The sequence below is a fragment of the Vitis riparia genome, chromosome 1, assembly GCF_004353265.1.
Source record: "Vitis riparia cultivar Riparia Gloire de Montpellier isolate 1030 chromosome 1, EGFV_Vit.rip_1.0, whole genome shotgun sequence".
In the NCBI taxonomy this organism is placed as follows: Eukaryota; Viridiplantae; Streptophyta; class Magnoliopsida; order Vitales; family Vitaceae; genus Vitis; species Vitis riparia.
This window is the reverse complement of record NC_048431.1, coordinates 19,174,956-19,201,589: the sequence shown is the minus strand read 5'-3', so window position 1 is coordinate 19,201,589 and position 26,634 is coordinate 19,174,956. Positions and strand designations below refer to the sequence as shown.

The 26,634-nt window shown below is 34.1% G+C and overlaps 3 protein-coding genes across 4 annotated transcripts; all 3 read left to right on the top strand.

Moving 5' to 3' along the window:
• Positions 1 to 11,887: 11,887 nt before the first annotated feature.
• On the top strand, positions 11,888 to 15,267 carry LOC117925054 (probable carboxylesterase 16). Its single transcript, XM_034843914.1, has 2 exons — positions 11,888 to 12,847; positions 14,449 to 15,267. The coding sequence occupies exons 1-2, from the start codon at positions 12,198 to 12,200 to the stop codon at positions 14,984 to 14,986; spliced, it is 1,188 nt and encodes a 395-aa protein (XP_034699805.1). The 5' UTR covers positions 11,888 to 12,197; the 3' UTR covers positions 14,987 to 15,267.
• A 717-nt stretch (positions 15,268 to 15,984) lies between these two features.
• Positions 15,985 to 17,703, top strand: LOC117923228 (GRAS family protein RAM1-like). The gene has a single exon (XM_034841453.1). The coding sequence runs from the start codon at positions 16,000 to 16,002 to the stop codon at positions 17,590 to 17,592; it is 1,593 nt and encodes a 530-aa protein (XP_034697344.1). The 5' UTR covers positions 15,985 to 15,999; the 3' UTR covers positions 17,593 to 17,703.
• A 935-nt stretch (positions 17,704 to 18,638) lies between these two features.
• Positions 18,639 to 26,139, top strand: LOC117924070 (protein HHL1, chloroplastic). 2 transcript variants are annotated; one of them, XM_034842625.1, is made up of 6 exons: positions 18,641 to 18,970; positions 19,485 to 19,622; positions 21,491 to 21,577; positions 21,733 to 21,780; positions 25,521 to 25,660; positions 25,828 to 26,139. In XM_034842625.1, the coding sequence occupies exons 1-6, from the start codon at positions 18,707 to 18,709 to the stop codon at positions 25,838 to 25,840; spliced, it is 690 nt and encodes a 229-aa protein (XP_034698516.1). In that variant the 5' UTR covers positions 18,641 to 18,706; the 3' UTR covers positions 25,841 to 26,139. The 2 variants fall into 2 exon arrangements, with proteins under 2 accessions (XP_034698524.1, XP_034698516.1); XM_034842633.1 differs by lacking the exon at positions 25,828 to 26,139 and having other exon boundaries at positions 18,639 to 18,970; positions 25,521 to 25,664.
• Positions 26,140 to 26,634: the final 495 nt, after the last annotated feature.

Sequence of the window (26,634 nt, the reverse complement as noted above, 5' to 3'; positions counted from 1 at the left end):
TCATCGTGACATTGATTGTTGACAATGGAGAAACATGTAACTCCATGTCACCACATGAGTCATTCTCACTCAATCTCTCTTCTACGACAACATTGCTCATAGGAAAAACAAACATTTCAATTCCATATATTTTCTTCAATTCTCTAAAAGTTGATTCTTTACAACTTTCATCCATATTAGAAACATTTGTTTGTAGCACAAATTTTTCAACTTCTCAAAAGCTTCCTCCATACCCATCCAACTTTTTTCTTCAACCTAGTAACAAATAAAAATTTCCAATATCATGAAAAAAAAAGTTTGAGATGAATAAACTAATGTATATAAATATAGTATGAAAAAGTACCTTATGCCCTTCTTCTTGTTGTTCATGAACTTTTGCATCTTGTTTATCACCATCTTCTACATTTCTCATATCATTATCTTTATGATCACTTGTTCTCTCATCTTTCTCAACCACTTTCATTTTTTCATCATTTTCATTTTCCGCACCATTATTTTGCCCTATATCCACACTTTACCCAATTTTTATAATCCATATCGTGACCTATAATTTATCCATAAACTTTATTATAATTGCAACATCACATAAACAAATAAGTTTTTCAGTTAGTAAATGTATCTTACCTTTGGATCATCATAACCTCCAAGTGTTTTGATTTTACGTTTCATCCTAAAAACCTCATCATCTCCCCATTCATTTATACGAGGGCTATATGCATTAAAACGTAAGTTCATACCCTTCTTTGTGGAAATGTGGTATAGGTAGAAAATCTGCAAGAAATAAATTCCAAAATAATTATAGAGTTGAATATATCAAAAATCTATTATTGTTAAAAATATCATAATATATCAACTTTGTTAAAAGTGTATTACCATTAGAAAAAATAAACATCTAGAAATTCCACTGCTTTGTTTCTTGGATTTAAAGTCGTTTATGCCTCGTACAAGGAAGAAGAATACTATTTGAGCCCAATTTATCTTCTTTATTGATGCGGTGTCTTAAAGGAGATGGAGGAAGGAAGGCTTGACACTAACTTTCTTCGTTGGACATAACAAGACACCCAAAACAAATAATACAAAACGAATTTTAAATTCATCCCCACATTTCTTTTCTTGCTGTATTTGGTTTTCTAACATCAACAATGGCAATTTTCCCTTCCCAGCACAATACATGTTGTATAAATCATTCCGTTTACTTGTGCATCTCTCTATATCTACCTCCACTCCCTTAGCCTTCAAGCCCAAAATTAACTCAACATCCATTGGGGATAATTTAATGTGCATGAAAGAGTGTCAAAATTCTCTACCAACCAATGACATAAACTATGATCAAGTTTAGTACATCGCAATCCTAAAATACCTCTAAACCCTATTTCTTGTATGACGGCCTTTTGATTAGGTTGCAAGTGTTGAAGTAGTTTATACACCCGATCAGGCGAACAACGCGTGTGAAGATATGACTGGAAGTCATAAATATACATAAGCATATATATTTTAAATTGAAAGAAAATATTATCATAATTTAAAAACATAAATTTCGAATTTCTTACCTTTGATGCATTTTTTGAGTTTCGACCCTTTTGTTTTATATATTCATGAGGGCATTTTTTAGACTTCTCTAAGAACTATTTTTTTTCTCCATTTGAAAGGGATTGCCACTTTTTCCCAATCTCTTTTCGCAACTGTAATATTAAATTAGTTAGTTATCATATAGAGTATAAAAGTTGACTAAAAAACATATTATGCAAATATTCATTTATTTTCTTACATCATTATTTATTATCAATTCCTTGTTATCTTTTTTTTTTTCTTGCGAGTACTTGTTCTTGACTGCAAAAAACATCACATAAAAATGATTATATTTTCAACATATGAATAAATATCCAAAATGAATTAACTATATATGTATATATATTCTTACAAATAATAAAGCCATGAACCCATAGGAAGTTTTGGGTTTGAAGGGGGATCATTCTCCTCAAATGATTGTTTGCTCCTGTTTAAAACACAACATTATGAATGTAATTTACAACTAATTAAAACTATGTACTATATTCAAATAATTAAGTGACAAATATAAAATCTTACATATTTGGCTTTCTAAGTCAAGATGCAGTAAGACTGCTCAAAATAAGATAAACTCCTCTTATATTAAACAACTGTGTAGCCTGCAACATAGTGAGCATACCGATAAGAATTAAGTTTTGAGTTTGAAAATATTTGTAACAAAATGGAGTTTTTTTTCTAAAAATATTAATCATTATTTAATCATTAGATCGATGAGTTAAACTAATTAAAATAAATTTAAATTATGAAATAAAAATAATTTATTTACTTTAAATCTTTTTTTTATTTTATCTTATCTTTTTTACATAGCATAGCAAAAAGACATTTTTTAAAATTATATCAATTAATTTATAATTTTTTTAAATATAATAATGTCCAAATGTTTTAAGCTCTTTTATCATTCTTTTCATTTCCTTAGGATCTTGTTTCATTGTATGGTTTAGTCACATTTTGTAATTTCCAAATTTCATTATAAGTCCTCTAAGCTTCGTAGCTGAAAGTCCACCATACTTTTCTTTTAACGCTTCCCACATTTCATGAGAAGTTTGATATACCTCATACTCAATCATAAGATCATCTTGCATACAACTTAACAACGTTATGCGAGCTAAAGAATTTTTTTGTGAGAGATGTCACATCAACAAGATAAATATACATGTCATGTCTGACATATCAAATTATTTACATGTTATGTACAAAACATAAAAAAAATGTAATAAATAGAAGGAAAACTAATCTTCTCCCTTGAAACTAAAAGAAACAATGTTAGGATTATACACAGTGTCTTCTATAACTCTAGAAGTTGTTTTCAATAACCATAACCCTCTAAGATTTTTATGCTTACTAGAATTTGAAAATCTTGCATTTCACAAGTTAGGAGAAATAGAAAGCACTGTTGTTCGTTTGATGGCATTCTTCACGAAGCATGTTTCCCAGTGTTCCTTGAAAATAGCTACTAGGTCATCAAAAGACCTATTTGTGAAACCATGAGGCCCTTCTTGAATGGATTCCCATATATTTTCAAGAACTTTTTTCTCAGGTTATGTTAATGACATTTGTAGAATATGCATTTTACGGGTTTGACTCTAAGATATATTCCTCTTCGAAACGTTTGAACATATTAGCCACATGATCCACATGTTCATTTGTAGAATGGCTAGGGTCCCTCTTGTAGTTCAAGATTGTATCCAAACGCGGCCAAGGTCCACTACCCCTTAGTACTTTCCTAGTTCTCCTCAATCGTACCATTTTGCACCTGACCAAAAGAATTTAATTTAATTTTAATGAGTAACATATACTCATACTTTAATTAAATATTTGAACAAATGAAATTTTAATTAGAAACACACAATTATAAAAACAAAATGTCTTTTATTGTCCCTCAAATTTTTATTATTATTTTATACACAAGTCAACATTCATAATTTCAAATAAACAATATAACACTAATAAATGGTATTTTATATCATATCAAGGTACTTTATTTGAGATTTAGGTTCGAATCCATGTTGCATTATTATTTCTAACACTAAAAGGTTCAAAAGTCTAAAATTTTATTACATTTTAAATGAAAAATAAAATTAATTTATATAAAATATTTTATTTGAGATTTAGGTTCAAATCCACGTTGCATTATTATTTCTAAAATTAAAAAGTTCAAAAGTCTAGAATTTTATTACATTTTAAATGAAAAATAAAATTAATTTATATAAAATATTTTATTTGAGATTTAGGTTCAAATCCATGTTGCATTATTATTTCTAACACTCAAAAGTCTAGAATTTTATTATATTTTAAATGAAAAATAAAATTAATTTATATAAAATATTTTATTTAATATTTAATTTCTAAAATTTTATTAAAAATATGTGATAACAATTTTTTCTATTAACATTAATGTATTTAAATAATTAAAATTGTTAATAATTTATCTTATCAAATTAATTTTAATTCATAAAATATCGGTAATAAAATTCGAAAGTTCAATTTATATAAAATATTTCATTTGAGATTTAGGTTCAAATCCATGTTGTATTATTATTTCTAACACTCAAAAGTCTGGAATTTTATTATATTTTAAATGAAAAATAAAATTAATTTATATAAAATATTTTATTTGATATTTTATTTCTAAAATTTTATTAAAAATATGTGATAACAATTTTTTCTATTAACATTAATGTATTTAAATAATTAAAATTATTAATAATTTATCTTATCAAATTAATTTTAATTCATAAAATATCAGTAATAAAATTCGAAAGTTCAATGGTAAAGATTTAATCAAAATATAAATGGATAATTACTAATGGTAATGATTTAAACAAAATATAAATGGATAATTACTAATGGTAATGATTTAATCAAAATATAAATGGATAATTATTAATTATTTATATACAAAGAGAAATTCCTAAAATGCCCTATTTTAACTGCATCTCACACTCGGGGCTGGGGCGTCAAGAAGGCCTTTTCTCCTTCCAGACCGAGAATCCCTAAAAAGCCTCCAGACCAAGAATCCCTAAAAAGGCTCCAGCTCCGGCCACTCTCAATCCTCGCAAGTACTAATCTAATCATGTTATCATTTTTTTTTTCAATACCCATTTGATTCTCAACAAAATCCATCCCTCATTTTTGGATCTGTTTGAGGGGTCTTTTTACTTTTGTGCCATTCGATTTAAATTTCATGAACCCTAAATCCACGATTTTTAGCCAGGTTGAAAAACACAACCTTTGCCTGTAAATCATGACCAGATTACCAAATAGTATCTTTTGTTTTTTTAAAAAAAATTGGACAGATTTTGTATCCTTGTGCGTGGCTTGGACCGGTAGGAAATATAGGGAAATTTCCAAAAAAAAAAAAATCGGTAAAAATACCAAAATTTTACTGATATTTTTGAATCGGTCAAAATATCATGTTTGTGCTTGGCTTGGACTGGTAGGAAATATCGGGAAATTTTCCAAAAACTTGGTAAAAATATAGTCTTTCTCAGAAATATTGCCGAAATTTTTTAACATTTCAATCACTACCATATAACATAAGATGAGTGAAGTATATGTTCTGGGAGAGTAGGTAGAGTTGCCTGCAGGGGGAGATTGGTTTCGGATCCGCCAAAGCCCGCCTGATTCTTTTCTTGCTGATTTCTCCTTCAAAATCCCCACTCAGCTCACTCTCTCTGTAAATATTCATTTCACCCGAAAATTCCATCTCCACACCCTCAAATTTCTGAAGCTTAACTCTCTAAAATCCGGGAAAGTTGTAATGCCCATCAAACTAATAGCTCACCTCTCCAAAAATAGGCGTCAAGTGTAATATCCATTAGATAAATTTTTGTCTTTAGACAAGATTAAGCAAGATAGAAGCGGGAAATCAGGTGACCGGCAACTTGCTGTTATTTTTTTTATATATTTTTAAATTTTTTAAAAATACATAAACCAATTGGACGGTCCAGATTGAACCATTTTCATCCAATGGTCAAAATTGTTTTTTAGGTAGGTACCAAAGTGGTACTGTAGAATTTTCCTAAAATTTTAAAGTTAGTTTGCATTTTTTATTTTATATAATTTAGGAAAAAAAATATAAAAGCCTAATTCTAATAAAAACTAAACTCGCAATAGAATTAAGATTTCAAATCCTAAGTTGGGCTAAACTAAAATATTAATAATTCTAATATATTAAAGAATCGCAATCTTGCTTTAATTAGGATTCCTATATTGCCTCCATTAAACAAAACTTTTCAAATTTTATCATACCTATCATCTTCTTCAACTTGAGCAATGTTTTCATCTTGATTGACTTGTAAAATTTTGCAACATGATTTTCAGAAAAATAAAAGTTAAGCATAATTTTCTTATTTTTCACTAACTTGTGAATATGGACAAATTTGATGTTAATGTGTTTTTTTTTTTTAATGAAAAAACGGGATTCTTGGTTAATATGATTGGTGATTTATTAGCACAACAACTCTTTGTGGGAACTTCTTGAATGTGTTTTAAGTTAAAAAGCATTTGACGCAACCATATTTCTTGAGTAGCACTACCAATACCTATCATACACTTAGCTTCTACCATTGATAGAGCAACTACATATTAATTCTTTAATGACTATGAAAAACTCTCAAAGCAAAGATTAAATGCATAGCCCAAAGTGTTTTTTTAAATTCTCCACATCACTTGCCCAATCAAATACCTTGCTATTTTATGCATAAAAAATACCATCACTTGACATACCTTTAATGTATTATAGAATACGCTTTTGCTTCTTATAAGTGAGATTGGTGTAGAGACTCCAAGAATTTGCTTACAATTTTAACTCCAAATACAATATCTAGTCTTATAGAAGTCAAATACCACAAACTCCCAATCATTCTTCTAAAATTTGTAGGATCAATCAACTCACTTTAGTTATCTTTTCCTAATTTCAATATTTTTTCAATTAGAGTTAGAATAAAATTACGTGATTCTATCTTGAATTTTTAAGTATATTACTTGTATACTTCTAAAAAATAAAGATACATTTATCTACTTGAATGACTTCTATCCAAAAAAAAAATAAGGCATCAATTAATCTCATATATTTCATCTCAAATTAACCAATCATTACTTCTTTTTTTATTTTTTTTTTATTTTACAATCATCTTCATATTATTATTAATGATAATTAAATCATCTGTATATAAACACACAATAAGAATGTCACCTTGGAAATTAGATTTGATATATAAAGGGTGTTCATAAAGACATCTTTGAAATTTATTCTTAATGACATATGTATCAATATGTGTGTATTATGCTCTTACTATATGCTTCAATCCATATAAGGTCTTTCTAGCTTATGAGCCTTTTCTTCTTCCTTTTTTTTTATCACATATCCTTGAGGTTGTTCAACATAAACCTTTTCTTTTAGTTTACCATTCAAGAAAGTTGATTTTACATCAATTTGAAAAAATTTCCAATTGTTTTATGCAACAAGAGTGATAATCATATAAACAATGTTAAGTTTAATAATATATGTAAATTCTTCAAAATAATCAATACCTAGTTTTTTCTTGTAATCTTTTGCCACCAATATTGCCTTGTAGTGATCGACTTCGCCACTTGTCTTGCACTTGGTTTTGTATGCCCATTTGAAATCAATTAGCTTCTTAGGGGAGATTAATAAGCTTTTATGTATTATTTTTCTCAATTGCATGAATTTTTTCATACATAATTTTAAGCTAATAATCATCTTTAGTAGTTTCCTTATAATTTAAAGGATCATAATTTGCAAATAAAACAAAATTCTTCAATTCTTCACCTATTGGGCCACTGTTATCACTAACCACATAATCTCGCAAGCGTGCAAGTAAGATGTGTTAATGTTGTAGACACCTTGATGAGTCTATAGGACACGAAATCATAATTTGTGCACTAGTAAGTTGCATACTTAGATTTTCACTTTGTTGTTCGAGATTAAGGTGAACATTTCATGATCCTTTGTCATTAGATGACCAATCCCATAATGTTAGCTCATAAAAAATCACATCATGACTGAAAATAACATTTTTGGTTTGTAGATTGTATAAGTTATAGCCTTTTGACACTTGACTATAACTAATAAAAATGCACTTTTCATATTTATGATTATGAAGTTTTTTTGCAATGCATCAGGCACATGAGCATATGTTATGCAATAAAACACCCTTAGATCACCAATGTTAGGCTTCTTATGACTCTAAGCTTCTATGAGGTCTTTTCATAAACACTTTTAGTGGGACACCTATTTAATAAATGAACTACACAAGAAAGTGCTTTGCGCCAAAAGACTTTGGGCAATTGTTTAAGTGCACTTTGTTTTTACTCATGAACTTTAAACAAATTGAAATTTTTGTATGCACTTGCCTTTGCTTCAAGCTTTCCAACTAAAATTAATAAAAGTGATAAAAATACCTATGATCTCTATTTAGGGAAACCTCCATATATATATATATATATATATGAATGAATCAACTTGAGAGGCTTTCTAGCTCTCCATGATTTTCGTGTAGAAAATGAGCTCTATGTTTTTTCCCCTTGAAACAAATGTTTAACAAACCTCATTTGGATAATTAATTAAATGCAACCCAAAAACCATCTTCTTAGCAAAAAGAAATTTTAGACTTCCAAAATTTGAATGTAAAAAATGTGAGTGCTATCACCAATTTTTATCATCAATTATAAAATTAAAGTAAGGTAAAATTTTAAAATTAATATTTAATAGAAATAAAAGATTTTGTGTCATATTTACCGTTACTATTAGTCCTCTGTTATCATCATTGATAGTACAGGCACCCTTGTAGATTTTCATATCACAACCTTCTTCTAAAAGTTGTCCTATACTTAATAAATTTTAATGAAAACTTGGAACATATAACATATTGGAGATAAAACTTTTGGATCTATCCTTAAATTTAATGGAAATCCTACCTCTACCCTTAACACATTTATGAGAGGAAATATAACACGTCAATTATGTCATATAGGCTTTATAAATTCTAAAGATGTCAAGCTTATTATGGAAGGAAATTCAAAATTTGATGATGAGTGATACACAACTTTATTTACCCTTAATTCTATTTTAGATATTGTAATTGGTTAGGAAGTGAGCATTACAAAAAATAGGACTTTAAGTCATAATAAAAAAATTGAAACAAATTGTCACGGTCTTATGAAATCATGAGATTGATGGTTACAAATTAAACTTATGTGGTATTTTGCTACAATTTCCTAAGTGATTGTGACTATAGTTTTTATTTTTTTTGTCATTATCATAAAAAAAAGAGACCAAAATAGGAATATTTTGTTACTTCACACTAGACTTGGTCACTACTCCATAAAAGAATGTGACCACAACAAATTCTCGCAATCTTATGAAATCATAAAATCGAGGTATACAAAATTAAGCACATACATAGGTATTTTGCCATAGTCTCCTAAGTGATTGTGACCATATGATTCCATTTTTTGTTATTGTCATAAACAACTATATCATAAGAGGAATATTTTATTATTTCACATTAAACTTGGTCACTTCTATGTAAAAGCATAGTTGATTAACCACTTACCGTCACCGTTAGAATAAGCAACCATGACTATTTGTCCACTTATAATCATGATCAAAGTACAACATGTAAATATTTATGCACTTAAAGTCATGGTTAGAGTAGAAAGTGTAACTAGTTGTCTACTTAAGTCATATACAAGTTAATGAATGTGATGGATTGTTAACTATGGTATGGTCAATCACTTAACCACTAAATGTTACCTTATGATCATGGTCATAGTCACTACTAGTGATGACATTTTCATGGGTTATTTGGTTCACCTAGCCCAACTTGACCCCTATGAAGACAAGTATGGAAATATGATAACCGAGGATGAGGTGAGTTTGGGAAACTTGAATTGAGTTCAGATCAACTATGAGCTTTGTACCAACCTACTTACCCACCTTTTCCTCTAAATATATATTTACAAAATTATCCTTTATATATTAGAAAATTCCTAAAAATTCCCTCCTATAAATCTTGTTTCTCTAAACATTTACCCAAACCTTGGATCTCAATAGCTCTTTTCTACACAATAGCTTCTTTCCCATATTTGCTTCTCCCATTCATTTTGCCTTAAAACCATACCACAAACTATAATAACACGACAGTAGAGACTTAAGAAAGTTTTTGTATTTTCTATTCAATTTAGTTAGATGATTACTACTAACCCTAAAAAATCTCTCTAGTTTCTAATTTATTTTTCTTTGCTTTCCTATTAATCCTATTTTTTTTAATTGAATTCTTTTTTTCATTGTTTCTTTACTAATTTTATTTATGTTTAGAAGGGGGTAAGAAAGGAGATTGGTTGTTTGTTTCTTCTTAGGCATGGTTCTTAATAACTTTTGTTATCTAAGTAGTGGAAAAATCAAATTAAGACCTCTAATTTAAATTAATTAGATTGGTGCACCAAATTGTGGATGATAGATCAAATAACGGTAAAAGTTCTTACAAATTAAATTAGTTTTTTCCTCTTCTATTTGTTATTCTTTGTCTAGAATTGGTTTATACAATTGTTTTTCTCACTAATAAGAGCCAAATAATGGTAAAAGTTTTTATGAATTCAATTAGTTTTTTTTCCACTTTTGCTTTTTATTCTTTGGCTAGAATTGGTTTATAGAGTTGTTTTTCTCACTTATAAGAGTCAAATAATGGCTATAATTGGTCTATCTGTCAAGTTAATGAGAATTAAGCAAATTTCTAATACCTAAGCTCATGGTATCATAACCTCTTTCTTGATATTCGTCTAAAATTTATTCACATGTTCTTGCCATTTTTTCTTAGCCTTCTATTGAAACTTGTTTTTTCCCTTTAGATTTATCCCATCATGTTTAAAATATTAGAAAATACCCCTTTTGAAACTTGTTTAAACCATATTTTTGCCACCAACTTTGATAATTCTACCCTTCATATTACAATTAAAAAACTAAATGAAAAGAATTTTTTGGAATCACTAGGATCATTTTTACGAGAATTAAGAATGTGAAAATTCCTTAATCATGTCTTGTTTGATTATCTAAATCTATGGGGAGAGGCCGTTCTTGCATCCTCTTATTTGATTATCTTAACGCCAACAAAAGTCCTTAAGTTCAAAAGTCTTCTTAATAGTCTCTCAAAACTCTATCTTCACACAAAAATTTCCACATATCTTCCTCTTAAATTTTTTGATTGCGTAGATTCATAAATAAAATAGGTGTAAGCATGATCTCCATGCACTAGACTATGTCTTTATTAGTTATTCACCTACCTAAAAAGTTTATAAATGCTATGGACCAATTTATAAAGAAATCTTTGTTAGCATGGGTGTCACATAATCATACTTCATCAAAACCAAAAACTACTTTACCAATTTATTGGCCTGATGAACCTAACTTTAGAGCTTACTTTGCCTTTGACCTAATTCCTATGGTATCACATAATGAGAAATCAATCTCACTACTTCTAGAAGAACCTTTAAATGAGTTATGTATCAATTTCAAAATGTTGAAAATTGTTCCTCTCTAATTTTCTAAGAGCCTACACTAAATTAGAGTACTTTGGAAGTTGCAAGTACTCCTAATTTTATTTATTTTTTACCAACTATAAATATATAAAATCTTATGTAAACCTTTAAATTTGTTCATTATGTATTTATGTTTATATTAAATTTGTTTTTATTAATTATTTATTATACATTATTATTTATGTTTAAAGTATATATAAAAAATTAAAAAAAAAAAATGAAGAGTAAAGTAATAATATGTAATCAGCATATTAAAAAATAGGATCAAAGGCGGTGTGACTTGAAGGCAACATGAAAAATCACATGGTATGATTGGTTTGGCACATGAAGTTTGAAAAATCATGTGACATGGATGTTTCATCACATGGCAAGATTATAAGTATGATTATATAATTTTCCGAAAAGAAAGAAAAAAAAGGTTTTTAGGTAGTCTATGATTATATAATTTTCTTAAAAAAAGAAAGAAAAAGATTATGTAATTGATGATGACACGTGGAGAGAGATTTTTCAGCCCACACCTATGAGATAGGTGGCAAAATAGTAACATCTTGTTTGCTCCTTGGCGTCCTCGTCACACTTGCCTAATATTCATTTACATCTATCGTCTTCTTATATAAATCAGGAAACATCTCGTTTGCTCGGCTGGCGTCCTCGTCATACTATTCTAACATAAATATATTTATTTATTTACTTATATTTATCGTCTTCATTTATAAGTCTCGCATTTAAATAAATTAGAATTACATTCCAAACATGGGCTGGAGTGGACGCCTGGACTCCGTGTTTGCTGAAATAGTTCCGGCCGTCATCGCTGACACGCGCCAAAAATACTAATCCCATGAGGCATTCTCACCGTCGGATCATCCAGTCATTCTACAGTAGCCGCCCGATTGTGATATAATTATTGTATTGATTTAGGAAAACAGAACCCTCTTCTGTGTTCCCAAGTCCATCACGCCACCGCGAATTTCAATTCAACCAGTTTCTTTCCTCTTCTTCTTCGTTGAATCTTGAAAACCCTAACCCTAATCCTGATTCTAATCTCTATGAACTCAATACATTGAGAAATGCCTACTGTAGCAGTGAAGCTGTACAGCTTCCTTTTCAAATTCACCGTCAAGCATCGACTCCAGAGCCGAATCGGGGCTTCTCCCGATGAGGCTGATCCCTCCGGCGTCACTTCTCGCCCGGAGGATGGTGTCGCCCCCGCCAACCCCACCTTCTCCGATGGCGTCGCCACCAAGGACATCCACGTGGACGATCCTCGCGGCTCCCTCTCTCTCCGCCTTTTCCTCCCCGAGACGGCGCTATCCGGCTCCGATTCTAAATCTAGGGTTAGGGTAAATAGGGATGACAGCTACGGCGGGTATTCGCCGCCGGCTGGTAGGAGTGGGCGAAGGTTGCCGGTGATGTTGCAGTTTCATGGAGGAGGATTTGTGAGTGGGAGTAACAATTCGGTGGCGAATGATGTTTTCTGTAGGAGGATTGCGAAGCTGTGCGATGTGGTGGTGGTGGCAGTGGGGTATCGGCTGGCGCCGGAGAATCGGTACCCGGCTGCGTTTGAGGATGGGGTGAGGGCGTTGCATTGGGTGGGGAAGCAGGCGAATTTGGCGGATTGGAGCAGATCGCAGTGGAAGGTGGGTAGGGATACTATGAATGATAACTTTGGAGCTTCCATGGTTGAGCCTTGGTTGGCGGCTCATGGCGATCCTTCCAGGTATTGCATTTGATTCACTCATTCATTTTACGAACATGATTGAACTTTGAATAGATTTTTCAATTTGCTTCTTGATATATTCAGTGACATTACACACAATTTTAACCGAAATTTGCATCTCTTCATAGAAGCGCTTCGTACTTTATTTTCTTGAACTTACTAGTCAAGATAATATTGAGGTACGCTAGCATCTTCACAGATTGTCTGGAAAATAATTCTGGCTAAATTATCAATCTAAATATTGAACAATATCATGGCCAAAATGGTCAATAGAATCTGCTAATCTATTCCCATTTCAGGAAAATATTTTTCTTATCTATGGTTTTAGTATAGAAAATATGATAGAAAATCAAATTAAAATGATCTATTTTCAAGTCATTGAATCTTTACGGAGAAGAATTAAAATAAGCGAAATGTGTTTGAAGTAACATATATAAATAAATTATTGACTTTAAATCTATTTTTTATTTTCCTTTGTTTTCCTTTCTTCATACTTTTCCTCTCTATTTTCTTTCTTTCGATTTTTCTCTCAAATTTTCCGGGAACCAATCATAGCCTTAGCTTTCTTGGACATATGCCCATGGTCTATAATATCACATGTCAGCTAATAACTTGAATATGGTACATTAAGGTGGTATTGTTACTAGAACCTTTTGAAACTCTATTAGACATGTAACTGACTATTTTGGAATTTTCTTGCACTATCCATGTCTTTGAACTGTCAACTCAGTTCCTTCTCTCAGGGATTCACATACTGCAATATGGGAAATGCATTACCTGTAAATTTTTCTCTTTCCATGCACTCATACATCTGTCATACCTCAGCTCTGGTCTTTCTTAAATTGGGCATCAAACTTGGGTTAGGGATTTCAAGTTTTCGTGCTTGAGTATAAAACTGCTACAATTTGATTCCCATAATTCTGTCCAGCAAATAATTGGATTCCATGAAAAGAATGGAAGTGGGAAGGAATGTAAATTCAGGGCTTAATTCCATGACCCCTGTTACTTCGATCTATCAGCACCACTGCCTTGACTACACCATCACAAAAACCACTATAGGTGAAAAGTTTCAAAAAATTTACTAGAACTGAACTCTTTCCTGATTGGTCACAATGAAACTGAACACTCCTCAGAATACCAGATTTCCTAACAGGCATTTCTGGCAACTATGTTCATCAACTTCATTCTCTATTTTTATTTTTCTTAAAAAAAATAAGAAAACAATGTGCATGCTTTAGGTATCTCTTTTTCCCCCTTTTTTATGTGCTAGAGAACCATCGCAATTTGATTGATGTGTAAAATTTCTTTGGTATTTTTCAATTTGGCCATGCCAAACAAATGATTGTGAATCAGTGGGGGCAACAATTCTCTGTACTCCATAAGCTATCGTTATAATTTCTTTGGTATTTGTCAATATAGCCATGCCAAACAAATGATTGTAAGTCAGTGGGGTCAACCATTCTCTGTATTCCATAAGCTATCTTTGTACTCATTATGCTTTGTTCTGTAAGCTATCTTTATACTCATTGTACTTTGTTATTTTGTTTTACATGTAACAATGCATCTTGAAGATCACTAACCCGGTCCTGCTATTGAAACAGGTGTGTTCTCCTTGGGGTGAGCTGTGGTGCAAATATTGCAGACTATGTGGCTCGGAGGTCTGTAGAGGCAGGCAAGCTTTTAGACCCTGTTAAGGTGGTGGCCCAAATTCTGATGTACCCTTTTTTCATTGGAAGTGTCCCCACAAAATCAGAGATTAAACTGGCTAACTCTTACTTCTATGACAAAGCTATGTGCTTGCTTGCATGGAAACTCTTCCTACCTGAGGAAGAAGTGAACCTAGACCACCCAGCTGCCAACCCTCTGATTCCTGGGAGGGGACCACCCTTGAAGTGCATGCCTCCAACACTGACAGTTGTGGCAGAGCATGACTGGATGCGAGACCGAGCCATTGCTTATTCAGAGGAGCTCCGAAAAGTTAATGTGGATGCACCCCTTCTTGATTACAAGGATGCTGTGCATGAGTTTGCTACCCTTGATGTGCTCCTCAAGACACCACAGGCCCAAGCCTGTGCTGAGGACATTGCCATATGGGTCAAGAAGTATATTTCACTCAGAGGCCATGAGTTTTCTTATTGACTATGCTGACAAAAAGGGGAATAAGAGTATTCGTAGAAGGAAAGGAATATGGTTAAACACCTATAGGAGCGGTTAGCTGATGTAAGTAGAGCTTTGCATAGTATCCCTTTCAGTGGGATGAATTTTAAAATGAGAGAGTAGTTTACTTGTTTATATCAAAAGCTTGTAGTATAGCATCAGGCTGTTCAATTTTCTTTGGTTTTCTCTTGTCATTACTGTAAAGATAAGCAATTTCTTTTAACGAGGGTGCAATTATTATGATCTGTGTGAACGTTCATTTATTCTTTTAGTCATGTTCTTTATGTCCATGTTGAAGGATTTTACTTTTACGAACAATTTGTAATCCCTCTGTACCCTGATTCTCCATGGCAGGACATACATAATGTTATCTAGATGTCAGTAACCCTATATTGGCTGCTCTGTGCACTATGTACATGGATTTGTATGTTGATGCACTGTGCACCTATATCAACAGCTTCTGAATACCATGGAAAGCCACACTTACTACATTGCAAGGACAAAATTGCCTTCCCTTGGAACCCAACAAGTCACACAAGAAATAGTGTCGTTTCATGTCCTGGTGTGCTCTGTCGTTTCATGTCCTGGTGTGCTCAGTTGAAAGGAAACAAAAACAAAGCAAAACAAGAGATGCTTACCGTAATTTAGAAAATGACAGTCATGTATAGTTAAAAGTAGTGTCCTAAGCTGAAGGGAACATGGGAAATGTTATTAAATTCTGAAATCTTAGGGATTCCACGAAGATGGCAAGGCATATCTGTGATTGCTCTATGCACAACATTGCTCTTGTAGCAAGAGAACTTTCAACCCATTTCTTTTTGCCTCCTTTGCTAAGATATATATATATATATATATATATATATATATATATATATATATATATATATATATATATATATATATATATATATATATATATATATTTTTTTTTTTTTAAATTAATATTTCGGTCTTGGAATCTTCACCTGAACAAGATAAATCTCCTTGCAGAGTCAATGGGTGTCCTTCATTGCATGTACTTTGATACAACTGAAAATCAGATGGCTCATGACCTCTATCTGCCAACTGAGTTCCACAATGGTGAGAGGAGAAATGAGGCGAGTGCTCTTAGTCTCAGTCTATCGGCCATGGCTGGCTGTCCCTTCCCTTACCTTGCCACATTGATGGACATTTCTTCCACCTGGTTCATTCCCTTCTCAGATGCAACTAGAAACCATAAGAGGCTAAAGCGGGGACTAGGCACTGATCAATCCATCAGGAGTAATAGCTATAGCAGTCTTTATGATGATGGTTGCAATGGGAGAACAAATAGCTTGAATAGCCTGCTGGGACTCCAGTATCAGGATCATATATGGGGCAATGCTCAGAGGTACCTTGCAGTTGAGGCAATAGAAGTAGATGCTGCAGCCATGTTGGGGGGTGGGGTGGACGCAGTCCTGAAAGAAGGGAGCGATGATGGGATGAAACTAGTCCATCAGCTCATCACCTGTGCCAAGGTTGTGGCCTTCCGAGACAAATCACATGCCTCTGCATTACTATCTGAGCTTCGGGCTAATGCCCTTGTCTTTGGAACATCATTTCAGCGAGTTGCTTCCTGCTTTGTCCAAGGACTCTCAGACCGTCTCTCTCTGATTCAGTCACTTGGGGCAGTTGGAGTTGGGGGCTGCACAGTAAAAACAATGGATGTTACCCCAGAAAAGGAAGAGGCCTTCCGCCTTTTCTTTGAGATTTGTCCGCAAATTCAATTCGGTCACTTGGCAGCCAATGCATCAATATTGGAAGCCTTTGAGGGAGAGAGTTCAGTCCATGTTGTGGATTTGGGCATGAACCTAGGTTCACCCCAGGGCCAGCAATGGCGCAGCCTAATGCACAGCCTAGCCAACCGGGCAGGCAAGCCACCTAGCAGCCTCCAAATAACTGGTGTTGGAACCGCTGCTGAATGCCTCAAAGACATCATTGATGAGCTAGAGGTCTATGCAGAAAGCTTGGGAATGAACTTCCAATTCTCAATGGTGGAAAGCAACTTAGAGAACCTTCAACCTGAAGATATCAATCTCCTTGAAGGGGAGGCTGTTGTTGTCAATAGCATCCTTCAGTTGCATTGTGTAGTGAAAGAAAGCCGAGGGGCCTTAAATTCGGTTCTACAGAAAATACGCGAGCTATCACCAAAGGCTGTGGTTCTAGTTGAGCAGGACGCAAGCCACAATGGGCCCTTCTTTCTGGGGAGGTTCATGGAGGCATTGCATTATTATTCAGCTATCTTTGATTCACTAGATGCAATGCTGCCTAAGTATGACACGAGGAGAGCCAAGATGGAGCAGTTCTATTTTGCAGAGGAGATTAAGAACATAATAAGCTGTGAGGGGTCAGCTAGAGTGGAAAGGCACCAAAGGCTTGACCAGTGGCGCAGAAGGATGAGCCGTGCCGGGTTTCAATCATCGCCTATGAAGATGATAACAGAGGCCAAGCAGTGGCTAGAGAAGGTTAAGCTTTGTGACGGTTACACCATTGTGGACGAGAAGGGGTGCTTGGTTCTTGGATGGAAGTCTAAGCCCATCATTGCAGCTTCTTGCTGGAAATGCTCCTAAATCAGATCACGAGCTTGCCCAAATAAAGCTGATCATCAGACCATTGCAGCTTCACTGTCACAAAAACTAGTGTGATCCATGGAGAATAAGAAGACCGAAGTGTCTATAAGGTCAGACTTCTGAAATAAGAGAAAAGAGTATGGTGGGCATGTTGAGCTCAAGGATCCTTGTTTCAATAATTCTCAAGAACATGTAGTGAAGCAATCAGTGCTATTGTAAAAATTGCCAACATATAAATCTAAGCTTTTGAGCTAAATAATAGTTACAAGCTTCAATCTCATCCAATTGCTTGTTTGGTGCTGCTGATGATAGATTTGCTAGGCATGTAGGTCCTTGAAAAGACAAAGAACCAGGGATGAGTGTAGTCTCAGATAAATGTTGTCTTGAGGACAATATGAATATCTTGATTGATACAAATGTTGAATTTCATAAAAAATATATATCCATATTCTCAACAACAATCAATCGGTTGTTACATGATGCTACCAAAATAAGCACCCCCAAACAGTGGCGGAGCCAGCAATTTCATTCAAGGGAGGCAACTTGTAACGCATATATGGACCTTAATCTAATGTTCTAGATTTGTTATTGTTTCAACATTTATATATATGCGCATTTATTTATAGATTATTTGTTTAAAGGGTCTCTTAAAATCCAAATTTTGAAATTTAACCTTCTACCATTTTTTTGATATTATTTGGACAAAAATGTAAAAATAATCATTCTTTTAAAACTTACATGTAAATACTTGAAATAGAAAATGATATTTATGTATTTTAAGATTATTTCATTATTTTTAATCAAATATATACACTTATAAAAAGTCGAGATTGCAAGCCCTATAGCATCGAATCGAAGTCTTAGAATTTTGGGCATTACCTAAAGAAACAAACTATTCAAACAACTATTTTCCTTAAAATCATTGTTCACCATACAAAACTTCATTGCAGTGCCAACATACTGGTGCCAAGTGTATGGTGGATAATCCCCAAAAGGTAGAAAGAAGAATTGTGGGCGTATGGATAAGAAAAAATACATACGCTTTTGATGAGATGGCTCCTCACCCACCTTCCACTTCAAAGTACACGACGCGCACTGAACCCAGAGGAAGGTAATGGAGGTGGTGGGTTTGTCTCTGAACGCAGCGCTGGTTCGAACACCCTTGTCGAGTTCTAGAGCAAGTGAAGATGGGTTCATTAAGCACTCGATTTTCTCTACTCGAACCGTACCAAAGTCCCAGAAGAAGAGGGCGTTAGTGGTGGAGGCCAAGGGGAAAAGGGGCATGCAAGGGCGTCAGTTCCAGCGTCAGCCTCCACCGTTGCCCAAGATTGAGGACGATGGCAACCCCAAATTCGTCATCTTCATCCGCATGGCCAATGTTTGTACAACCCCTTTTCTGGGTTTACTCTGAAAAGGATTTACTGTGTGTGTGTGTGTGTGTTTTGTTTCCTACTCAGCCAAGCCAAAATGGGAACTGATTTCTTTGCTTTTTCCATAGCTCGTGAGCGACCTAGCTGCGAACTGCTTGTTTGAGCTGATGGGGGCTTGAATAGCAAGCCAAAATGGAATTAATTGTGATTCAAATGTCGATTTGTTTGCTTTTTTTCCCCACGATTTTTCAGCAACCAACCAACCAACCATTTATTGTTTTAGTTGATGGATATGCGTAATTCTGTTCCTGGAGTAATTTTGATTGATGAGTTACTGAAACTTTTTTACAGTAAAGTATCCTTTTCCCCACAATTTCTCAGCAACCAAACAGTGCATCGCTTGTTCTTTTTGATAGTTTGCATAATTATGTTCTTGGAGTGCATTTGATTAATAGGTTCTTGAAATTGAAATGCAATAGATTATCATAATACTTGCTTCTCTTTCTTGTGGTGCTTGGGCAGGTTTATCTTTGGTACCCACTGAGTCTGATAACTGGGGGGACTACTGCAAAAATCATGGTTGCAGCAAAAGATAATTTTCTGGGAAAATATATCTACAAAGACACAATTGCAAGAAATCTTGCTGCAGTTATCTACAAAGTAAGTTCGCCTCTTCCATGTGCTTTTAATATATTTGCTCGTTTACTTATAAAAAGAAAAGTTATCTACAGAAAAGTTTTGTTTTGACTGAGATATAGTATGTTAGATTTATAACCTGCTGTTGTATCAAAGAAATTTATGTGTTACGAATGTGTTAATGAGTCATCTTTGTTTTGGTTGGTTCCTGTATCAATTGTTTTGTTATGTGATTCTAAAGGATGGGAGTTTATGTTGCTTCTTTCCTCTTATGCTTCCTTTTTCTCTTTTTGGATTTTTAAGGAATTAGAATGGTAATGAGAAGGAGAAAAATACATCGATTATGTCAATACAGGGTGAATGGTTATGCAAGTTAATTCTAGGGTGTTTATATTTTCACCCTGCTTGTTTATTTGGATTTTATGCATGCTTCCGATGTTGAGACTTGAAAAATCAAGAGAAAAATGCTCTGTCCTTACCATGTGATCTGAGTAAATACATAGTTTTAAAAGGCGTGCTTTAAGTGCGGCTAGGCTCAAGGCACAACCATTCCTTAGTTATAGTGCTTTGCTTGCCAAGACATTCACCTTATTGAAAAGGTGCGCCTTGTCAGCTTTACTCTTCCTTTTTAAACATTTTTATTCTTGAAATTTCTAATTATATGTTGAAATTTATATAATTTCATTACTTTTTTTATTGAACGGTTCTTTTAAATGTTTTGAATCTTAAATTTTTTATTAATTGGATTAGATTTTGAATCATATTTTACAAAATTGATGTGCATCCTAAGTTACATTTCACTTCATTTAGGCGTGTGCCTTGTGATGTGCCTTGCACTTAAACCATAAGAGACTTTTGCGCCTTAGGTGCGCCTTGCGCCTTTTAAAACTGTGAGTAAATATTTGCACAGCTATCCTTGTTGATCAGAGGTGTCAGCTAGCCTGCTGGTAGAATCTCTAATGGTTCTAAATGAAACTTGAAACCTGTGATTGCATCCTGCCTTTCACTAGGGTTGGCTTTTGTTTTTGTTTTGCTCTATTGGATGGGTTGAGGGTGGCAGTGGAGGTGGGGTTGGGGTGGAATAGTGAGTGTGTGTGTTGATGGGTATGAGATCCTTTTCTCTACTAGTTTCCAGTAATTGAGCCTCATTTGATTTAGAATACATAGGTTATGGTCTATGGTTCAACTGAAACGAATCAACAGAAGGAATTTAATTTTGGTGAAGCTAGGAATGGTATAGAGGAAGCCATTAATTGATGACCAACAAATACCTAAAAGCCACCATTTTCATTATGTGAGTTTGCTTGTCATAAGAAAATTGAACATGATGCCTCCTAAAATTACACTCAAATAAGTGCTGTTGAGAAGAGCTTTTAGAGTGCCACTTGAGATTCGTGCCTAAAGTTGAACATGAAACTTTGTAAGATCAATAAGGCCATTCATGCCCCATGGTGGTAATTACTAAATATTCAACATTCAAGAAAATACTTGCTCATGTTGAACGAGGATGTTGAGATGGATGTGTTGGCAAATGGGTGGAAGCATTTCTGACCAATTTGAAGAGAGGTACACTTGTTGCTATAGTTGTCTCTGCTTGAAGCCATTTTTATTGTATTGTTTTGTCTGTGAAATGATTGATTTTGCCACAAACAAGCCCTTAGTTTAATGTTTTATCTTCATATTTCATGTGTATGGATTTCTGGCCATGTTAGGCATGTTGGCTATCCTTGATTAAGAGGGAATTTCCTTGTGATGTTTTAAGTGTGAATCAAACAATGTGTTCTGTCTTCGGTCAAACCAACTATGAATCTTGTGTTGTCATTTATATTACCTGCGTCATTGTTAATCTAATTTTCATGCATTACTGACAGGCTGTAATATAATTTAAACAGGATGAGAAGGAGATACAGAAGACAGCGTTTAGGCAGTATCGTGTATTGCGGTCAGCTAAAGAGTTCAGATATGGCTACAAACTTGTTGTAATGCTCCTATAATCTTTATTTTATATTTACAGCTTTTTATGATGTTTGGTTTTGTAGTTTACACAAACCTAGCTAGAATCTTATCTACACAAGTATGGTGGAGAGTTTCTCGGCCATTTTATTAGCTGAATTTTCATGGGCTGAATGTGCAGGAAAATAACAATGTGAGATCTGCACTTTCTACCACAGATGTCATTGAGGTGAGAATTGATTTTTGGGCATTCATTATCTAAGATTTTAGAAGTTTGCAATAGATTTTAGAGGAAAAGATATTCAGATTGTGTAGAAAATAAGAATATTGATGTGATAAACTTAACATATAGAGGAGTTGTGCCCTTGATCTGTGAAGTATCAACAGGAACTAATAGTGCAAGCTTTTGAAATGTGTGAATAGATCAAAGCTAAGAACTTGAATTGCACCCTTTCTCACCTAATTTTTCTCCTTTTTTGGGCTGAAGCAATATCTATTTGGTAACTCCAGCTAAATCTGGAGTTTTGAGGGATTACTAATCTCAATTACAAAGACATTTTTTTTTTTTTGAAAAATTAAGAAATGACAATAGTATTAGTATTACATATAAAATATCAGTTTAAAAGAAGGATAGAAGATCCTTTAGACAAGTAGATGTACAAGAACAAGGATCAGGTAGAAAAAGTAGAGAAAACGGAGAATCTGCCAGCCTAGATTCTGAATTCATTGTAAAGGCAATACCAGTTCAGGAAAAACTCTAGGGGGCATAAGGTTCCCAGTAAAGTCAACAGAGGGAATACACATCCGTATGGTTCATTTATTCCAAGGGAGCAAAAGTGATCCAGAAACACAAAACTAGCATAGTGGTTGGTTCATTTTTCTTCTTCACAAGAGGGAGTGGGCTTGAACCCAGCTCTCATCAATACTCCTTTTCCTATGCTGGATCTGCCACTTCCGTCTAGGCTTGACATCTACTAGGGTTCGAAGACAGAGTATCAATCACTGAGTTGGGAGGTTTCAGGACAGAATGGTCACAACATATAGATTATATTGGGTGATGCACATAATATGTTAATGAAAAAGCTCAAACAAGAAATTCCAAAATTAATCCAAATTTTTAGGGAAGTGAGTACAACTAAATAGATTTAAGAAATTAATAAAAAAACATGTACGACATTAAATATTATTTAAATAATCATAAAGGCAGACATTTGAATTGGTCTATGATAATCTATTTGTCACTTGAGAGGATATATATATATATATATATATATATATATATATATATATATATATATATATATATATATATAAAATAGCATAAAAAGGTAAACTAACTCTTACCAACTAAATTCATTACTAATAACTTGGAACACTCCACCTGAAGTTAGGGTGTATTTATTCTCAAGACCTAACTTGGAACAAAAAATAGAAAAAAAAAAAGAAGGCCTTTTACAGCTTTTGTAAGCACATCTCCCAATTGATCCTGAGATTTGACTTAGGGAGTTATCACTTCGTCGCTCATCATAACTCTTATGATAAAATGATAGTCAATTTCAATGTGCTTAAAGATCCAACTTGTAACACACAATAGAAAGGGGGAAAAAATTCTAAAGCCTCAGTAAAAACATCTTAGACTGATATTTAGATTTGATGTACAGATTTGACACTTTCTTGCTCATCACAATTTCTTTGGTAAAATGATAGTTATTCTTCACATTGAACATAAGGTGACTAGCATTATGAGCAGAAACCTGATTATCAAATACAATGTCACGAGAAAATCTAAGCTCCTGTGAAAAGTTTTGAAAACGTATCATCTTGTATGAGCCCTAACCTTGTATTATACTTTAGTACTAGATCTTGCTACTACATTCTCCTTTTTACTCCTCTAAGTATCTAGGTTACTGCTGATAAATGTACAATACCCACCAGGGAACTCCTATTAATGAGGATTGTATCTGATCTAAATCTAAAAAGCTCAAAAAAATCAAGGATAGAACCATAGCTTCCCTCCTTTATAGAGCACTCTCATCCCTATGGTATGTTTGAGATATCTTAGGATTCTGCTCATTGCTTTCCAATAATTTTACTTGGGTGGTACTGATATAGTTTGATATATATATATATTACAAATTTCTAAAGTTATTCACTTCTACTTCTGTTCCTTTTTCTGTAGACCAGGTATTTGGCAGATGGGTCTGTTAATCCTTTAGAAACTAAGTTGTTAGCTGAAGCATATGATCAATAGGCTGGTATATTTGGACTTTAGATCCACCATGTAGGTGGCCAATATTTGGTTAAGAGTGGACTGGTTTCCTTTTACTTTTCTTGTTCTAAACTACTCCACTTTAGATGTGTGCTCCAGCTCATGGTCCTTGATTTAATTGTGCCATTGATCTTGCAAGCAGTAGGTGAAGCTAATGAAAGCTTTGGAAATGTGTGAAAAGATGGAGCAAAAAAGTTGAATCGCACCCTTTTTCAACCTAATCTTGCACCTGTTTTTGGGGGCCCAACTGATATCTATTTGGTACATGTAGCAAACTTTGCAACTTTGAGCAATTACAAATCTCCGTTAGAAGGATTTTTTTTAATTTTTAATTTTGTTTACAAAAGAGGGGGAGGGGGGGAGAGGAAGAGAAAGATGTTATTAATTTCATATTTTTGATGCCCTATTCTTTGAAGTCCATGTGGTCCAATTATTGAATGGTCTAGCATGTGACATGTGAGCTACATTGTGACATGACCTATAAGAGCTTAGTGTCACATATTCAAGACAATTCTTCATTAATAGGTCACCTAGTGCACCATACATTGCAGCACTAATGCATGGATAGTGCAGTGTTCTTCCTGTACATCTATGCTAGAATGTTGGGTCATTTAGACATAAACACCAATCTTCAAATCCATCCCTGGGTTATCTAGATGTCCATAGAATATGAATGTATGTCAGTCGTGGATGTCACAGGGTTCTCTCCTATTCTATCTTTTAGTGAATGTGCCATTATGTGCACCTGAGAGGGATTTACACTTAGTTCTGAATCCAGCAGAGCCTATCAATTTTATTTTATCTGATGATGAATGAGATGGTTGGGTTATGTGGATCTTTGTATTTAGTAGGGGTATTATTTTGTACCGTCTTAAGCTTTCCTAGGCTTGAAGATTGTAAGAAATGTTTCACTTTCACTCATACTACAGGAAGGAATGTATCAAATGAATATGGCTAGATGATCTACCACTCTCCTCGAAGGTGTTACGCTTGACATAGTGCCTTGATGCTAATTTGCTTGTCTGAACTGGCAGCAGAGTTTGGGGGTTCCAAAATGAACTTGGTGCATCTTGGTGGTAAAGTTGGCATTTCTACCACTGAGCATTTGAGATTAGTTCAAGGATCTTGATTTGGTGGTTTCAACTAGAGGCTCGTCCGGGGGAGATTTGCACCTATCAAGCCTGTTTCAGTTAGAATGAAAAGGGGAGGGGCCATTGTGTCCTTGTGACACGTGTCGTCTTCAAAGACTTTCACATCATCCTTGAACAATTAACATGGAAGTGACTATTTTGGAACACGCTATAAAAGACTCAATTTCCCATTAAGTGAAATAAGAAAGAAATTCCCACTTGAGGGGTGAGGCATAGTTGGCATGGCCCTCATGTTTTGTGGCATAAGCATTTGCGCTTAGGGAACTGGGGGCCTGTAAGACCTCTCTGCTAGATGTCTTGCACTGGTGCTGTGTCAGATATCTTTTAACCACTGCTTACACATTTTGCAAATACCGAAACATCTACCTGTCACAAAAATAAAATAAAATTGCTGAACCATCCATTATCCTAGTAATGATTCTGAATCTCAAGCTATTAAAGCTGGCAATGAACATTGTCATTTTCATATGCTACTCAGTTCATATCAGATTGTTGGAAGGAAGTCTTCATTATGTTTGTAACATCTTTCATTTCTAACACTATTCTCAGCTTCCAACACAAGGCGAGCTTAAGACAGTGCTTGATAAAGTGAGGGACTTCTTTGGAGATGCCAAAGAATCTTTTGGGAAGCTGACTGCCCTGAATTCAACAACCGAGGAGTCGGAGGAAATGTCCAATGAGAAATCCAAGTGAGTTTACAGTTAGTAGCTCTTATATACTCTACTGAGAATGTTCATATGCTTCATTTTTTCCATCATAGTCGTATAGAAGTTCTCTCACATTTCTACACTACGACAGCTTGTCTTAAATATTGATTCCTTAAAAGGGTTACAAGGAGGAAATCTTTTATTTTCAGGGTTCAAGGCTGAAGAGGAAGAAGAAGCCATTTGCACATCACATTTGTTTAGCAAGTTTTACTCTGAAATCAGAAAGCATCATGTACTATAGGAGCATGCAAAGCAAGGAAGTTTACACAACAAACTACTGCACGGTTTTGTTCTTAGATCTCTGTTGATTAAACAGAATGCTATTTCCTTTGTTGTTTACATCTGAGCAAAATTAAGCCTGTTCCCGTGTCTCATACTCTCATAATTGAAGTACTGCAATTTTGTGAAATTGTTGGAATCAAGGGAACTCCCTAAATCAACATGCATCTGGGTAAATCGCTCATAGGCAGCTTGTATAGAATAGTAATACTACTTTGCATCATTCTCCTTGATCTCAAGTCCTCATGGCATTTCGCGGAAGAACCTGCTGCTAAGTATCATTCTTCTTCATTTCATAGTCTCTGTTGTATCTGGGGACAAGTATCAGAGCAGAATTTTTTCTTGTGGCCGGGCCGAAAATCTCATTTAGGTCCATGTCATCACCATGAGGCAACTCCCAGTCAAAATGATACAAAAGTCTAGCAAGTGCAATCTCAACTGTCGCCAACCCAAAAGAATAACTTGGGCAGCCTCTCCTTCCTCCCCCAAATGGTAGAAACCCGGTGTCTTGACCCTTAAAATCAACATCCCCATCAACAAACCTCTCAGGATTGTAGTCCAGAGGATTCTCCCCAAGGTTCAAAATCTCGGTCGATACCGGTACGACTCGATCGAGTCATATCCGCCTCGACCATGGTCGGTACCGGACCGATACCCGAGTTGGATTTTTTGTTAGC

Coding starts and splice junctions, on each gene's coding strand:
- LOC117923228 (XM_034841453.1), top strand. CDS start 16,000: ATGGGTGTCCTTCATTGCATGTACTTTGATACAACTGAAAATCAGATG.
- LOC117924070 (XM_034842625.1), top strand. CDS start 18,707: ATGGAGGTGGTGGGTTTGTCTCTGAACGCAGCGCTGGTTCGAACACCC. Junction 18,971..19,484: donor TCTTCATCCGCATGGCCAAT/GTTTGTACAACC, acceptor GTGCTTGGGCAG/GTTTATCTTTGGTACCCACT. Junction 21,578..21,732: donor GATATGGCTACAAACTTGTT/GTAATGCTCCTA, acceptor CTGAATGTGCAG/GAAAATAACAATGTGAGATC.
- LOC117925054 (XM_034843914.1), top strand. CDS start 12,198: ATGCCTACTGTAGCAGTGAAGCTGTACAGCTTCCTTTTCAAATTCACC. Junction 12,848..14,448: donor GCTCATGGCGATCCTTCCAG/GTATTGCATTTG, acceptor CTATTGAAACAG/GTGTGTTCTCCTTGGGGTGA.